This window comes from Lepidochelys olivacea (genome assembly GCF_965140295.1).
Source record: "Lepidochelys olivacea isolate rLepOli2 genome assembly, chromosome: 11".
Lineage (NCBI taxonomy): Eukaryota > Metazoa > Chordata > Testudines > Cheloniidae > Lepidochelys > Lepidochelys olivacea.
This window is the reverse complement of record NC_140421.1, coordinates 73212401-73230955: the sequence shown is the minus strand read 5'-3', so window position 1 is coordinate 73230955 and position 18555 is coordinate 73212401. Positions and strand designations below refer to the sequence as shown.

The following is an 18555-nucleotide window of genomic DNA, read 5'->3' as shown; positions in this document are numbered from 1 at the left end:
TCTTGGTACCGGTTGATCATCTCAGTTACCTCCTTCTTCTGGTTCAGTGTCAGATCAGGGGATATCCTGATCTGCTCATGTAGGTTATTTCCCTGAATCGGGGCCTCTTGGGCCACCACACATGCCTCTTGCTGGTTCCAAGGTTTCAAGAGGTTAATGTTATAAATTTGTTCTTGTTTCCAGCATCCTGGCTGCTGCACCTTGTAGGTTACTTCCCCCACAGGTTCAACCACCTCATAGGGCCCCTGCCATTGGGCCAGAAGCTTGCTTTCTGCTGTGGGTACCAAAACCATCACCCAATCCCCTGGTTGGAACTGTCGGACTTTTGCCTGGTGATTGTAGTGGGTACGCTGGGCCTCCTGCGCCTTTTCCAAATGTTCCCGTACAATAGGGGTGACCCGGGCTATCCGGTCTTGCATCTGCAATACATGTTCTATTCTATTTCTCCCCTCATTGGGTTCCTCTTCCCATATCTCTTTGGCAATATCTAGTATGCCACGGGGGTGGCGCCTGTATAATAACTCAAAGGGGGAAAACCCAGTTGAGGCCTGAGGTACCTCCCGGACGGCGAACATAAGGTAAGGTAGTAGGGCATCACAATCCTTCCCGTCCCAACTTAGCACCTTCCGTATTATAGCCTTGAGGGTTCGGTTAAACCTTTCTACCAGCCCATCGGTCTGCAGATGATAGACTGAAGTTCTCAGGGTATGTATATGGAGCAGGGTACAGAGGTCCTTCATTAACTTCGACATAAATGGGGTTCCTTGGTCTGTTAATATCTCCTTTGGTAGCCCCGCTCGGGCAAAGATCCCCACCAATTCTTTAGCTATTGTTTTAGAAGCCGTGTTCCGCAGGGGGACGGCTTCTGGGTAGCGAGTAGCATAGTCCAAAACAATAAGTATATATTGGTGGCCCCGGGCTGTCTTCTCCAGGCTTCGTCCATGGCTATTCACTCAAAGGGGACCTCTATGATGGGAAGGGGTACTAAAGGTGCCCTCAAGTCGGGGCGGGGACTGTGGTGCTGACACTCTGGGCAGGACGCACAGTACCTCCGCACTTCCTCATATACTCTGGGCCAGAAGAATCGTCGTAGGACTCCTGCCGGGGTCTTCTCTACCCCCAAATGCCCCCCAAAAAGATGACTAGGGGCAAGACTTAATACAGCATTCTGGTGTTTTTGAGGTACTAGGATCTGCTGTACCTTCTGCCCCTGTACTGGTGCAACCTGGTATAAGAGATCCTTCTTCATTATGAAGTAGGGTCCTGGACCCTGGGTTTTCCCTTCCACGGGAACCCCATCTATTTTGGTCACCTCTTTCCTAGTCCTTGGGTCTTCAGCCTGGTCCTGTCCAAAATTTCCTCTCCCAGAGCTAATCTGGCCGAGCTCTAGGCGGCCAGTCTCTGTTGCCTCTACTGGTTCAGAGGCATTAGGGTGGGGGTCAGACTCGGGTGCTTCTCCCTCCTGGGTGGCCTCCTTTTCAGCTGCTCGGGTCCGCCTACCGATGAGAGTGACCCTCTGGCTTTGGGTCAGTATTTGGGTTCCCAAGGCCTTAGCTGCCCTCCTTGCCCTTTTTGACTTTCTACCCTGTCTGGGAGTGGAGAACAAATCTGGGGATATTTCAGAGAAGATTGGGGGTTGACAGTCTACTGTGGATGCCTCACTGACTTCAGGGTTTCCCCTTTTCTCCAATTCCCCTACAAGGAGTAAGTCTCCAAACCCTGGGAAGTCCGTCCCTATGAGCACCGGGTATGGGAGTTTAGGGACTACATCTGCTGCTACCTCAGTAATGTTCCCCTGAATCTCGATTTTTTTACTGGGATGGTGGGGTAATAACCAACTGTCCCATGGACGCATGTTATCCCCATATGCTTAGCCCACAGCAGCTGACTACGCTTCACGAGCTTCCCCGGGACAAGTGTGATAGCACTCCCCGAATCAACCAGTGCTGTGGTCTCTACCCCATTTAGCTTCACTAGTCTGGTGTACATATGTGGGGTTAGTGATACCCCCACGAGGTGGATTAGGGAGCATGGGTCAGCCCAGTTCCTCATGTTACACTGCATAGGCTCCTCAGCATTGGGACGCTGTGCAGCTATGTGTCCCCACTCCCCGCAGGCATAACATTGGTATGGAGCCCTAGGCATTCCCCAGTCTCTTGGTTTGGGCAGTCTAACATCTTCTCCCTCAGTGCTCCGACTCTTTGTGGCTTCTGGTGGGCCTTCAGCTGCTCTCTTTTTCCACCTGGGCTCTCCTGGTGGCCCAGTCACCCGAGCTCTAGGGCCTGGTGCTGCTAGTTTAACCCGGGGTGCCTCTTCCTTAACTGATCGGGTCAGCTCCCTCGCCGTCCTTCACCTCTCTACCAGTGCGACAACCTCATCATAGGTGGAGGGTTCGTTCTGGCTTACCCAGGCGCGAAGGTCTGGTGGTAGTCCTCTCATGTACCGGTCAATGACCAGAACCTCTTTTTTTTTTCTTCCCCCACCCCCTTCCCCAAGAGGGACAATGGATCCCTCTAAACAGAGGCCAGAGCTGGGCTGGGGGAATCCTTTTTAGCCAAAGGACAGATTTCGACAATTGCAAGCCAACTGAAAGCAAACATACCTTTAAAAATAGTAACTGTTTGAAGTTAGTGTTAAATGTCATCATGTGTGATAAGTACTTGGACACTTCTCTCTAGTGGCCTATGGCAAGGCTTTAGCTGCTGTTTGCACAGGTCTTGTTAAGTGCCTCTTGCTTTCATGGTATATACCTCTACCATAAACACTATGAACAGCAAAGCAAACAGCTGGCAAGCAACGCAGGCTTCCTTTGAAGAAGCAGCACCTAATCAAACTGTGAACAAATTGTTTGAGGTAAAAGAATCTGACATTCACAGCAGTGATTTTGTAAAAATTATTTCAGCACTCACATTGCTTTACTTTGCTTCATTGCAGTTGCCCTGAAGAGTCACTGCTCCAAAGGGGGAACAGAAAGGAATGGTGACCATGACAATGGGAGGACCTTGGGACTGGATGACAGAATCATACCAGAGGGTGAACTGCTATTACAGGTTGGTGCTTCAGGCATTCTCTCTACAATCAAGTCTGTCTGCAAGGCTTATCTGGGCACTTCCTCTCTCTCTCTCTCCTCTTCCACCTTGACTCCCGTGCATTTACTTTGTGGTAGAAACAGACAAATGTTTGGTTCAAAATGTGACTGACAAAAAAAAAAAAGACCATGCAGCCCCTGGTTGCCTTGTTATTTCAGCCTGCAGAAATCAGTCCAGCCTCTTATTTAACACCTCACAGTAGAGCATGGTGTAAAGATACAGAGCTTGATTCTCCACTGCTTTGCACCTTTTGTAGTCACTAGCACTGGTGTAAAATGGAAGTACTGGTGGAGTATTACATCCTGTTTGAACACGTATAAAAGGCAGTGAAGAGTCATTTACAATTTACTATTCTTCCCACTCACTTCCACGGGAGTTGACTTAGATCATTTCAAACCATCTGCAGCTAGCTGCCATAAATGGGCGTTTAACCCACACACCTCCTGGATATGATGTTCTGTCCCATGTAGTGGCACTGAGACCACTTAGAGAGAGAGAAAGCAATTAATGAGTCTGCTCTACAGCCTTAACTACCAGTCAGTTGGCTTTTAGCTCATGCAGTAGAGGCTCATGCACTAAGCTCCAGAGATCCCCAGTTTGATCCCACCCACCAACGACCGGGGGGTGTTGGCTTTACAGGCGCACAGAGTTTTCTGGGTTTTTTTAAGACAAAACCCAGTGTTGTTGTTGAATGGTCCCTATTGTATTCCAGTGTGGGTTATGCATGCACACCTAGTTGGAGAATTTGGAAGTAGTGTTTGTTGGTCTGTGCATGTGCCCTGACTCGCCTCAAGCTTCCATTTAAGGCAATAAAGGGGCGGGGTGGACCACCACATCTCCAGATCTCCTTGCTGCCATATAGTCCAGGTTCAAACCTTCCGTGTCCTCTTCTCTGGAGTTCTAATTATGGTTGTAAATAGCTTTACTAGTTTTATTTCTTTTCTAGTTTTTAACAGTTTAATCTAGATTTCAGGGACTTTCCCCATTACCCCTATCCCATACCCCTGTTCAAGTACCACACTATGCCCAGGACTGCAGGCTTCAAACTCTGCGCCTCTTGCCTGTGATCCTTTTCAGTGAGCTGTGACCATCAATGCTGCCTCTATTGCTTGAGTGGGAGAAGCTCACATTGCAGCTAGGTGCAGTATTTGCCAGTCCTTTCCCAGCCATACCTGAGAAGGCTCAGCACTTTGTCTCTGCACGTATCTCATGGAGATGGCCATGAGACCACGTCAGACCCAGGCCAGGAACTACCCCAGACATCAGTCTGATTCAGCAAGGAGTGCACCTCCCACTGCTACATCTGACTCTGGTACTGGCAGAAGGAAAAGATTAAATGCCCCTTACACCAGGCAGATGCTGATCCATGACTGCACCCCAAGAAACCTGACTGGATCTAGAGTCTCCTCCTTCAGGACCCTCCACTTCCAGAGAACTCACATCCTGCCATGGGCTATGCCTGCTATACAGATTCTCATGCTTTCCTTGCATGTTATACGCCAGTCCATCAGCTCCAACGGTACCATCATTCAAACCAGAGTCCACCTCTTCCCATGAATCGGAACCTAGGGAAGAACCATCCTTACCATCCTGCTACTATGAACCATCACAGAGACCAGCACGCCCCAGGCAAAACCATAGAGCTTTAATCATCAAATCCAACACCTAGAATTGCACTAAGAAATGAACTGGAAGCTAATGCAGTTTACTTCTCATGTCTTGCTTACAACACTCCTGCCGAGACATCATAGAATGATGTTCGCTTTTTTTGCAACGGTGTTACGCTGTTGACGCATATTTAGTTTGTGATCCACTATGACCCACATCCCTTTCCGCAGGACTCCTTCCTAGGTAGTCATGTCCCATTATCTGTGTGTGCAACTGATTGTTCCTTCCTAAGTGGAGTACTTTGCATTTGTCCTTATTGAATTTCACCCTATTTACTTCAGACCATTTCTCCAGTTTGTCCAGATCATTTTGAATTTTAATCCTATCCTACAGAGCACTTGCAACCCTTCCCAGCTTGGTATCGTCCACAAACTTTATAAGTGTACTCTATATGCCATTATCTAAATCATTGATGAAGATATTGAACAGAACAATATGGACCCAGAACCGACCCCTGCAGGACCCCATTTGTTATGCCCTTCCAGCATGACTGTGAGCCACTGATAACTAATATCTGGGAACAATTTTCCAACCAGTTATGCACCCACCTTATAGTAGCTCCATCTAGGTTGTATTTCCCTAGTTTGTTTATAGGAAGGTCATGCGAGACAGTATCAAAAGCCTTATGAAAGTCAAGATATACCACATCCACCGCTTCCCCCCTATCCACAAGGTTTGTTACCCTGTCAAAGAAAGCTATCAGGTTGGTTTGACAAAATTTGTTTTTGATTGCTTAATTATTTGCTCCATTATCTTTCCGGGTACAGAAGTTAAGCTGACTGGTCTGTAATTCCCTGGGTTGTCCTTATTTCCGTTTTTTATAGATGGGCACTATATTCGCTCTTTTCTGGTCTCCTCCTTCTTCATGAGATTTCCTTTGCTGCCTGAAGACATGGCTTCAGTCCATGTACTCAGCAAACTGTCACTCTATGAACTTCATGCTGATAGTCCCATCCACAGTACTGTTATCCCTCCTATAGTGGACAGACCCACATCACATGTGCATGGGAGTCCCCTTTCTTCCCTCTTCCCCCAGACAAAACTAGCATCACTGTTAGGTGGGGGAGCATATAGAGACAACCCGTATGACACAAGGGATGTGGCCACCTCAAGAATCCAGGCTGCACATCAAAATCCTAGAACTTAGAGCAGTAAGATTTGTGTGTGAATCCTTTCTTCCACTCATCCACTTGCATCATGACGAACAACACCAACACGGTCTTTAATATGGAAAAACAAGGGGGAGTGAGATCTGTCGCTCTCATGTGCAGAAACAGTCAATCTCTGGAACTGGTGTTTCAGCAATCAGAGCACCCTATCTTCCAGGGACGTAGAATGTGGTTACTCAGCAGATACTTTGCAATCAGTGCTACATGATATCTTCACACAATGAAGGATCCCAACTAGGGACCTATTTTGCTTCTCAGACAAACAGCAAGTGCACCACATACTTCTCCAGCAAAGCTCCTTGTTATCACTCCCAGGGTGATGTCCTCCTTCTCTCCTGGTCAGACCAGCTCAACTACGCCTTCCCTCCTCTACTGCTCCTTTCTTGAGTGCTCCACAAAATCTATTGAAACAAGGCAACCGTCATTCAGATTTGCCACCTTCTGGCCCAGACAATTCAATTCTGGTTCCCCAATCTCCTGCGGATGTCAATCCACGCACCAAGCCCCCAACCCAAACTTCCCTTTGACCGGGTACAATGGTGAGATCAAGCACAATCCACATACAGTCCGCCTCAGGGCATGGTAGTTGGATGGGCATCACCTATAGAATGGGCATGTTCCTCTGCAGTACAAGACATTCTCCCTAACAGTAGAAAAATTCTACTAGATAATGTTACTATACTAAGTGGAGACGTTTTTCATCTTGGGCACAACATAAAGAGGTTTTACCAGAAGCAACAGAGTCCCCTAATCGTAATCACGTTCTATCCTTATAGACATTGGGGCTCACCCTCAGCACTTTGACGGTGCACGTAGCAGCAATCACCACATTCCATCCTCCTGTGCAAGGGTACTCCGCTTTTAAAAAACACCTGCTAACCGCTAGATTGTTGGGTGTTTTTTTGAAAGGCCTCCTCAACTGTCCCACCTCTCCAAACGATTGCACCTCAATGGGTCCTAAATCTGGTACTCTTGGTATTCATGAAGCCTCCCTTTGAGCCAATGGCATCTTGCTCCATGAAGGTCACCTTTCTCATGGCTATTACTTCAGCAAGAAGGATCAGGAAACTCAGAGCTATGAGGGCAGAGCCACCATTTGCAGTTTTCCACAACTACACCCAAATTTCCTACCTAAGGTGATCTTCCAGTTTGACATTAACCAATTCATTCACTTACCAGTTTTTTCCCCGAATCCGTACACATCTGCAGAAGAACATTGCCTTCATTCCCTCTTCATCCAAGCTCTGGTTTTCGTTCTCTGCAGGTAGAAGACCAATCAAAGTCCCCTAGACTGTTTATTGCGGTAGCAGAGAGACTCAGAGGAAAGGCCATCTCCACCCAGAGAATGGATTTCTAGCTGCATTAAACTCTGCTACCAGCTGTTGAATCTACCCCCATCCCTGCCCTCCACATAGGTACAGGCTTATTCCACTAGAGTTCAAGCTACAATCATGGCCTCCCTTCAGGATGTGCCTCTCATAGGCATACATGGAGCAGCCACGTGGAGTTCTGCCCACACCTTCACCACATACTATGCCTTGGTGCAGGACTCACTGGCACACACATCCTTTGGCACAGGTGTTTTTTTTGCACGACCCTCTTGCCCTCTATCCTTGCACCCTCCTGCAACTCAGGTACTGCTTGTCAGTGGAATACAATAGAGACCATCACTTGAAGAGGTTACTTACTTGTGACTGGATGGTCTTCAAGATGTGTGGTCCCTATCAGTATTCCACTTCACACCCTCCTTCCCCTCTGGTTGGATCTGTCAGATTCACTGTTGGAGGAATTTGAGATGTGGTTGGTCCGTCCTGTGCTTTATTGCCTCAGATGGAAGCATGAGATGAGTTAGGCACATGCATGAACCAAAGGACAGTACTTTTGAATTCTCTAACTAGGGCATATGGCACGCATGCATAATGCACCGTGGAATCCAGATAGGGGCCACACATCTCGAAAAACTCCAGTTACAGGTAAGTAACCTCCCCTCTCCCAGTAACAAGAGAACATAATTAAATATGGTGTCAGAACAAAACAGAAAGCTCTGTTGAATGGATGTGGATGAAGAAAACTAAGACTGTTTTTAGAAACTTGGTCAAAGTGAGTTATTGCTGAGTAATCACTGTGTTTTTTGGAATAAGCAAGGAATACTTATTCTCCTTGTTTCTTTGGATTTGTAAACTGGCCAGCTCTACTGCTAAAAGTATGGTCTGACTTCTTCAAAATCTGAAACTTTGCCAACATTTTTATATACACTTCAAACTCTGACAAATGGAAAGGGAAAGAAAATGTAGTGAAAATTTTTTTGACCTGGGCTACACTTACATGTAGAATATATAAACGCCATTTTGCAAATGAACACAGTGCAAATAAGACTCCAACTCTCCCTGCCAAAGAAACATAACATGAATCTGCACCTGAACAAATACTCTTTCCAGTGTGTCCTCCTGCAGCCTAGTCCACTTTAGGCTTGGAGTATGGCGATGAGGTCCAAGTTGGGGCTACTTGCTGAAATGTATCGCAGTCACGTACAGGCAAGAAAAAACAGACGTGAAAAAGCAACTGGGATGGCACCTTCCAATAAACAATGCATTCTATTCATTGCTGCATGCTGACTGGCCACCTACAATAGCTGCTTCATCCACTCACAGAGGTTGCTGCATTTTAACCACTGGGGAAATCATTTTGGTATGTCTACTGCATGAAGCCAAAGCATGATCATAAGCAAAACAGCTTTGCATGAAGTAAGCCTATGAGGTGCAGGGAGAGGAGAGGGAGATGCTAACCTCGAAATAGGATTCAGCATCATTGCTACAACCTAGGGTTGGGGTAGTGGCCATGGCCCTCTGTCATCTTCTCTCCATGCAAAGTTTTTTGAGTCGTCAGATCTGGGCTGTGTGTTTGTGACCCACTATTCTCAGCCTAACCCTCTCCCCTGCCCCTACCCCCACCCCCAGCACATAGGAGTCCGCCCTGTACTGCCAAGACCCCTTGCAGCAGAAAAACAGCACCACCAATGTAGGTTGAGCCTCAGATTCGTATGTAGGGACTGGAATTTGCCAGTTGTTTCTAAAGCACTTTAAGATCCTTTTGTTGAAAGGCCCTATGTAAATATATTTGTGGAATGTGAATCTTTCCTTGTCAGGGGTGATCACACACTGAAATGCTGTATTTAAGCCAGAATTCCTCACTGAGTCCTTAATCTAAAGTTGGGTTGTTGTTTAAGGTAAATGTTAATGATCCTCGCTCTAAAATCACCAAGCTCGTGTAGCCAAATAATGCTCCCCCCCCCCCCCCCCGTCCCTGGAATCTCCATTTTTTCAGACTTGAAAGAAAAACTCACCTGGGGACTTTGGAGACACTCTCAGTGCAGGAAGTAATTTGCAAAGGTCTGAACACCTACACATTGGGCTTGTCAACAAGTGGCCTTCGCAGCCATAACAGTAACGCTGCCTCTTCTGTATCTGTCTGCTGCTCACCAGTGCATGGGGCCCTTCACTGGTGGCTCAGAGGCAGTAGGGCTTCTATGCACAGGGAGCCACCTGCTCTGCTTTAGGACATTCTGCCCCATGCATGGAGTCTGAGATGTCCTGCTGCTTTCCCCAGTTCCCTGCAGTGTTTTTTAAGAGGGGCAGTTTTCCCCGAGGGAGAACTCCTTTGTCTCTGCCTTCCCTCTTCTGAGCTTTCTTTCTCTGCTGTTCCTCTGCCGCGATTTGCTTGCCAAGCTAAGTGAGCTGCTGTGAAGATGGCTGAAAGGCTGCACCAAGAATAGTGTATAGTCAGGTAGAGCGCTACAGGCTGGAAAGCCCCTTTGGCTGCTGGGGAGGTCTAGACCTGCTGACTCCTATGGAGGAGGAGAAGCTAACGGCTGTTAGAAACAGGGGTGGGCATGGCAGAATGAGTAACAAAACTCACCCCCATCTGCAAAAATGCCATTTTTCAGCCAACCTCCCCCATTTCATTTGGCAGCTGTGCTCATGGCCTCCATCTTATCAGAGGCAAGAGAAGGGGAAGGAGACAATCCTATGGTCTTCAGGAGTGCTTTTGAAGCTCACAGAGAGCACCCAGCCATCCTCTGGTCCGCCCCCAGTGCTGCTGGGAATGCCCCCCCCCCTTCCTCCTCAGCAATGCCCCATCTACATGGACCTGGACTGGAGCAGCTGGAGGAGTTCCTGACTGATCCTTCCCTCGGGGAGTTGGGCATACACTGGCAGTGAACTCTCATCTATGCATAGGGAAGTGAGGGGAATGGGTGTGCGAGAAGGCCACTTTGCCACTGGAGGAGCATGCCCTGCTGCCCTTCTCACACTGAGACTCCACAAACACGGAGAGCTGGGATGGAGACTCTGCTTCCCGGTACCTGCTTGCATTTTTCTCCAGTGCTCTGCCACAGTCCTTGTACCTCCCATGGTGGCCAGGCCTCCTGCCTGGTGCCTAACCAATGGAGTGATCTGCATGCATGGGGAGGGGTCTCCCCTCCTTCTTGGATGACGAAGGAGAAGGCTGAAGGGACAGGCTGCATTGCAGAGGGCACCAGGCACATACCTGCAGCTGCTGTAATCTTGCCCTATGGCTTCAATGAGGAGCTCTCTGGGCAGCCATGAGGATGACAGAGGCTGGAGAGAACGGTGTGCTACATGGGGGGCACTAGGAGCCCATTACCTAGCTCTGCACCCTAGAGATTGCTATCTGCAGCAGGGTCAAGAGGAGCAGCAGCCCATGTCCAGACAAGGGGGCTCCCGGCAGAAAAGGCTTTCCTTGTTGAACAGGGAGGGGAACCCATGGACACTCTCATACAAAGCTGGCTATGCTTTATCATGAGTAATCTCCTTGAGTCTATCCATTTAGATTAACAAGAGAAGGATAAAGGGTGACTTGATCACAGTCTAAAGTACCTATATGAGGAACAAATATTAATAATGGACTTTTTGATCTAACATGATCCAGTTGGAAATTGAAACTAGATCAATTCAGATGGGAAATAAGGCATAATATTTTAACAGTCAGGGTTCTTAACCCTGGGAACAACTTCAGGGCTTGTGGTAGATTCTCAATCACTGGTCACTTTTTTAAAATTAAGATTGGAAGTTTTTTCTAAAAGATAATTCCTGGTTGGACTAGAATGTAATGTGGGGAAGTTCTCTGCTCCGTCGTACAGGAGGTCAGACTAGCTGATCACAGTGATCCCTTCTGGCCTTACCTATGAAGCACTGTGTGTGCTCCTGTGCTTTCCCCATCACTGCTAATTTCTGGGCCTTTTCTTTGTAGTCCGACCGCTATAAGTATTCACTGACTTTTCAATGTTATGGGACAAATTCTTTGCTTAAACCCGCTGTTAAACAGCTGAAAGCAGAGTTTGGCCCTTCATGGTCTGTCCCTCCACGTAATTCCCACTCGTGCCAATATTTTTGATATAAAATGTTCTTATTTCACACACGCCCTAGAAACTTACAGAAATAAAAGCAAACTGAATTGGTGTAATGATCTCAACTCTAAAGAGTTGATCTCAAACTATGTAGAAACTTCCCTCTCCGAATCCACTCCCTGGTAGAAACCTCTGTAACCGGATGGCTTTGCATTATGTCCTGAAGGTCAGCAAACTCTCTGGCTCTACTAGACCCATGGAGAAACCAAGACCCCTCCACTGAGAATACTCTGCCACTGGCCACCATGCAGGGCCGTCCCTAGAGTGGTGCGGGGCCTGGAACAAATCAGCCTGTATGGGCCCCCCAGGAAGCACGGAGTGTGCTGGGTCTCCCGCAGGGGCACTTGGGGGGCGCCGGGGCTCCAGCTGCTCCATGGGACATGGGCCGAGGAGGCTTACCTGGAGCAAGGGGCACCCACTGGTAGTCGGCGGTGCCTGTCTGCTGGGTGCCAGTGTGGACTGGGACCCCCACACTCCCTGGCCTCTGCATTCAGATGGGGATGGGGCCGGGGTGGGCGCACAGGGCGGGGGAGCTGCATGTGGAGCACCCTCCTGCCAGCGCTAAGTGGTCTCAGTGCCGCTAGATCATAGAATCACAGAATATCAGGGTTGGAAGGGACCTCAGGAGGTCATCTAGTCCAACCCCCTGCTCAAAGCAGGACCAATCCACAACTAAATCATCCCAGCCAGGGCTTTGTCAAGCCTGACCTTAAAAACCTCTAAGGAAGGAGATTCCACCACCTCCCACCATTAATGAAGATATTGAACAAAACCAGCCCCAGGACCGACCGTTAGGGCACTCTGCTTAATACCGGCTGCCAACTAGACATAGAGCCATTGATCACCACCCGCTGAGCCCAATGCTCTAGCCAGCTTTCTATCCACCTTATAGTCCATTCATTCAGGCCATACTTCTTTAACTTGCTGGCAGGAATACTGTGTGAGATCGTATCAAAAGTTTTGCTAAAGTCAAGGAATGACATGTCCACTGCTTTCCCCTCATCTACAGAGCCAGTTATCTCATCATAAAAGGCTAGGTTAGTTAGGCTAGTTAGCTAGGTTAGTCAGGCATGACTTGCCCTTGGTGAATCCATGCTGACTGTTTCTGATCACTTTCCTCTCCTCCAAGTGCTTCAAAATTGATTCCTTGAGGACCTGTTCCATGATTTTTCCAGGGACTGAGGTGAGGCTGACTGGCCTGTAGTTCCCAGGATCCTCCTTCTTCCCTTTTTTTAAAGATTGGCACTACGTTAACCTTTTTCCAGTCGTCCGGGACTTCCCCCGATCGCCATGAGTTTTTAAAGATAATGGCCAATGGCTCTGCGATCACATCCGCCAACTCCTTTAGTACTCTCGGATGCAGCGCATCCGGCCCCATGGACTTGTGCTCATCCAGCTTTTCTAAATAGTCCTGAACCACTTCTTTCTCCACAGAGGGTTGGTCACCTCCTCCCCATACTGTACTGTCTGGTGCTGGTCTGGGAGCTGACCTTGTTCATGAAGACAGAGGCAAAAAAAACATTGAGTGCATTAGCTTTTTTCCACATCCTCTGTCACTAGGTTGCCTCCCCCATTCAGTAAGGGGCCCACACTTTCCCTGACCACCTTCTTGTTGTTAACATGACTGTAGAAACCCTTCTTGTTACTCTTAACATCCCTTGCTAGCGCAATTCCAATTGTGATTTGGCCTTCCTGATTTCACTCTGCATGCCTGAGCAATATTTTTATACTCCTCTCTGGTCATTTGTCCAAGCTTCCACTTCTTGTAAGCTTCTTTTTTGTGTTTAAGTTCAACAGGGATTTCACTGTTAAGCCAAGCTGGTCGCCTGCCATATTTACTATTCTTTCTACACATCAGGATGGTTTGTTCCAGCAACCTCAATAAGGATTCTTTAAAATACAGCCAGCTCTCCTGGACTCCTTTCCCCCTCATGTTATTCTCCTAGAGGATCCTGCCCATCAGTTCCCTGAGGGAATCAAAGTCTGCTTTTCTGAAGTCCAGGGTCCATATTTTGCTGCTCTCCTTTCTTCCTTTTATCAAGATCCTGAACTCGACCATCTCATGGTCACTGCCTCCCAGGTTCCCATCCACTTTTGCTTCCCCTACTAATTCTTCCCTGTTTGTGAGCAGCAGGTCAAGAAGAGCTCTGCCCCTAGTTGGTTCCTCCAGCACTTGGACCAGGAAATTTTCCCCTACACTTTCCAAAAATTTCCTGGATTGTCTGTGCACTGCTATATTGCTCTTCCAGCAGATATTGGGGTGATTGAAGTCCCCCATGAGAACGAGGGCCTGTGATCTAGTAACATCTGTTACTGTTAGATGGGACAGAACACCACACCCAGAAGGTTTGTGGATTACACTAGCTCATGTCGACAGACGCATGCTACCTCTCATCAAGCTAACATGCTAAAGATAGTAGCAGAGCTAGGGTCACACCAATAGCGGTGGTGTGGGCTAGCCACACCGTACCCACGGACTCTGGGAGGGCACGTTCTAGCCCGTGACAGCTCTTGCCGCTGCCTATGCTACCCTGGCTCAGCTACTATTTTTAGCATGCTAGCTCAATGAGAGGTAGTGTGCGTATCTCTGTGCGAGCTAGGACTGTCACCCCAGCTCCTAGTGTAGATGTACCCTTACACACACACACCCCCAAACAGCACTTGAGTCATGTAAAAGAGCTTAAACTTAATGTGACTTAAACCCACTTTAAGACCCCTTTTTACTGACAGAGTAGTGAAAAGAGGTTTCAGCATAAATGAGAATAGTTAGAACAGGGACTGCAATTATTTGTTAAAATGCATCACTGTTCCTTGTATCACTATGAAATGTAGACCATGAGTGGGGTTAATATCTTGCTCACCAGAAATGAAACCAATCTGCAATCAGTGTGATTAACAAAACACAATTGAAACATTGGGGGAAGTGGTCATTGTTGTCATCATCTAGAAATGTTTCTGCCTGGAGCCTGCTCTAAGGGTTAAAGGTAGTGCATTCAGTGGCATTAATTAACCTCTGCCGTAGATTCCCACACAGTGAGATCTGCTCTGAAAATAGAGAGACCATTTGTGTCTAGAATAAAGGGGGGGATGAATACAGATCTGGACAATGAAAAGGGAATTGGCAGCAACAATAGCTGAACTTGGCTAAGAATGCACACCAGATTCTAATTACTTCAGACATCTGTACATTAGTGAATTGGGAAGGCAGTCCAGGGTTGGATGTCAAGGCTTCGAATTGCCAGCAGTGGTTAAAGTGACAGAACCACTATTATTGGTTTATTAAGACTTCTGGGGCAAGCCTGAGAACCTTTTAATACAGTAGGATTTGTGCACAGGTCTGAATCAGACTTGACATAATGATGCCTCTTAATGATTGCTGTGGATTTCTGCTCGCTCTTTTGCAGTCTCGGAATGCATGCTATCTCGGGTATCGGAGAATAGCTAACTCTGGTTCTAGCTGCCTGCATCCCGGGTTACAGGATTTGGTGTTCACACACGCTTCTGGGTATTAGTGCAACTTAGATCATGGGTTTTTGGAGCTGCACGCTTGCTCTAGTCACAGTTTAGCTTTGCAGATGCAGATTTAGAAGTGGGTGCCCCCAGAGCCTAATGCTGTCTGAGAGACAGGGAAACGCTGGCAAGTGCTGGCTGCTGCACTACTTTCTATCCGAGATTTTTGTGCTCTGCTGCCCTCCCTCACTCCTTTGAACCAGACTGCAGTCCCTGGCCATCATCACACAAAGCCTTTTGTGATGATGTAAGTGGAGTCTACTGAGCATGCCCCAGCAGGGCCAGTCGTCAATTCTGGAAGTACGGCCTGACTTGATAGGGATTGTGGTCACTAAAGCCACAGTCACATTCAAAAAGGGAAACAAATTAGATGGCCAAAAGGCATGGTGTCTCAGTTACACCAGACAGGACTTTTCCCACTAATCCTTCAGAATGTCACAGCCAGGCTAACACTGGGTATGTGCACTTAGAAAGGACTCTTCATCTCTAGGTGCTTTACATCGCACAGGAGCGATCACTTCTCGATGGAGAAACTGAGACTGAGGGATGACCTCTGCCCAGTGTTGCAGAGCTAGGACTAGAAACCACAGTTCCTGATGCCCAAGGCAAGGTCCTTGCCCTTAGACCATGCTGTACATTCTTTTTTCTTTCCCAAAATTATTCATGATGGGTCTATGCTCCCTATCACAGTTAGACAAGGTGAGGAGCTGGTACTAGTGGCCAAGTCTCTGAAGCAGCAGAAATAAGGAGTGTGATAGAGTGCAGGGAGTGAGTAGGTAAGCCTGCACTCTGATCACTTAGAGGTTAATTAGTGCCCCAGGGGAAGCTGACTAGGGTTAATGATCTAATCAGGCTGGTGGTCTGGATGAGGTAATAACTCATTTGGCCCCAGCAGCTGAGGGCTGATAAAAGAAGCACAGGAAGGGAATGCAGGGAGAGAGGGGGGGGAACTGGCCTAGGTGGGGCTAGTCACACAAAGGGCTCAGAGTAAGGAGACCTCCATTCCCATTCAGGGCCAAAAGCTCAGTTAACATTGTAAACAGACTGTTACAGGGGGACTGTGGTGACATTGGTGGAGGGAACTAGAAATAAAAGGTCACACCTGGAGGAGCCTCTGTAGTTTCTGCAGGGAAGGAGACTGTGTGGAGCGGGACCCTGTTACGGGGATCCAGGCCAACATGGCCTGCTCACATGTTGCTCAGCAGTCTCTGGATGTACCCAAGGCTGGCTCTGTGGTTGGAGTCAGTGTGGTGCAGGCAGAGACAAGGAACAGCTGCCACTTGACTCAGGCTGCTCCTCTTGGACGCTGGTGGAAATTCCCATGGCTTTGCCACTGGGTGCATTGACTCCTGTTCCCAGCTGTCCTCTGCTCTGCAGTGGGAATATAAAGCAAGGGCAGCTGGAATAGTCAATGACAGAAACCATGCTTCCAGGTTGGAGGGGAGCCACAGAGAACAGCGTAATGCGGAAAGCACCTCTGCAGCGTAGAGCTTCTCTTCCCCGGAGATATCCAGGGCTTGGAAGAGAGCACCCCAACCTTGCAGATTTCTTTGAGACAGCCCTGTGGGTATTAACAGACATGGGTGTAATATTGCCCTGTATTAGGGCCTAAATCAGGATCCAGTATAGGTCATATAATTTGCAAGCTCAGCAGGTCATCGTGTCCCAGAGCTGAGATCACCAGACAGTCATGACAGCTACATGGAGCATCACAGGGATATTCAGATGCTGATGTTGTCAGTTCTGAGAGGATATTTGCTAACTCTTATCTGCTTAAGCAAACACAGGGGTTCCAGTAAAATCCTAAGGTGACAGCTGCACTGTGAATTCAGACAAATGGCTATATTCACAGATCTGAAGGGACCATCATGATCATCCAGTCTGACCTCCCATATAAAATAGAGAACTTCCCTAAATAATTCCTATTTGAAGTAGTGCATATCTTAACACACACACATACACATATATATATATATCTCCAGTGTGCCATGGAGATACAAGACCAGTGGTGTTGATCTTCTACCTCAACTTCTGCTTGGACTCTGAGAAGATGTTAGCTCAGAGCTAGCCACCCTTTCAATCATCAGCTAATGACTGTTCAAAATCCCTAGCAATACATAAATAGAGCCTGACTCAGGAAACTGCACTGCAGAAGGGTTTGTGATGAAGGAAGCGTTGCTTCTGGCAGCTGCTCATTAAAGACAGTGCCTCATTTCTGAATGGCCTCTCATCTTTTATTTAACACCCAGCTGTGCTGTCCTGAAGGCAACACAGGGACCTCCTCAGACCAACACAAGCAAAGACTACTGAGAAGGTTTGAAATTAGTCTCCCCTGAAGAAAAGGGGTTGGAGGCTGGATAAAAATATACAAGCCAATGCAAATTCCTGCTTGGGAATATAGACATTCCCCTTCTACTATTGATTTTTCTGTCACTGATGAGGGTGGAAAGCCTTTGAACCGTAAAGTCTGAAAGTTGCGTACCATTAAAAATACATCTAAAATTTTATATTGGTGGCTGCATTAGCTGTGCTGTCCTGGGAATTCTTTGTGCTCTGTATTTCTCACAGGTGAAAGAACTTAAGTGTTTATTTTATAAAAACAGAACATACCACTCATCTAGTTAGTATCACTGTGTTTGGGTTCGGAATGCGCCTGAATGAGCACACATATTTTACTATATGGCATTTGATATTGGGTAGATAGCTCTATACCAATATAGACAGTTGTATTCATAGGGACACAGTGGGTGGCCGTAGCTCTTATGTGTGTGTATTGTGTATTGTTGTTTGCTTATACATGCTCCCCAACGGAATCCTGTGAAATTAGCTCTTCTGTATTTACATAAAAATCCTGTTCCAAAATGCTTATTGTAGCATGTAGTACCAGATGATGCAAAAGAAAGCATCATAGTAGAAAATTATTATTTTTTCCTATTACCTGTCTTTTACAAGGCTGCTTACACCCTGGGATCAAGAGATTTTATACCCCTTATAATGTCTTATTTTCTCTCTGTCACTGTGTATATTCTCATGTACATTCAGATTCTTGAATCCTAATAAGCCCTTAACATCAGTGAAACCTTGTGGCAATGAGTTCCACAGGTTAAGTATGTATTGTGCATCTTCTTTCAATGACATTTCTAACTTACTGATTTTCAGTTGAAGAAAGTCCCTTTCTTCTTGTATGAAGAGAGAAGATAAATAGGAGTACGCAATTTGCCCTCTTTCTTATTCCATTCATTATTTTATATGCCTCTATCCTGACCACCTGTATTTATCTTCTCTCTAAATTAAACAGTTCCAATCATTTCGGTCTCTCTTCATATAAAGTTTGTGTGACTCTGGGGCCAAAAAGAGCAAATATGATCCTGGGATGTATAATCAGGGGAATCTCAAGTAGGAGTGGAGAGGTTATTTTATCTCTGTCTTTGGCACTGGCGCAATTGCTGCTGGAATCCTGAGTCCAGGTCTGGTGCCAACAATTCAAGAAGGATGTTGATAAATGGGAGGGGTTTCAGAGAATGATTCTGTCACAGGTATCTTTAGTAAAAGTCAGGGACAGGTTGCAGGCAATAAACAAGAATTAACGGAAGCCCACAACCTGCCCCTGACTTTTACTAAAAATAGGCTGGGGGAGTGGGGACAAACAGAGCGCTACCAGGACTTGCAGCTGCTCCAGCCCTGCCACTGCTCC

General features: G+C 47.2%; 1 protein-coding gene across 1 annotated transcript in view; it reads left to right on the top strand.

Annotated features, from left to right (window-relative positions):
- Window positions 1-18555, top strand: part of LOC311528032 (aryl hydrocarbon receptor-like) — a 131014-nt gene that overhangs the window by 78065 nt on the left and 34394 nt on the right. Inside the window, exon 3 of the mRNA XM_084642629.1 lies at window positions 2935-3050. Coding sequence (XP_084498755.1) covers window positions 2935-3050 — 116 coding nt within the window. The remainder of the gene's footprint in view (window positions 1-2934; window positions 3051-18555) is intronic.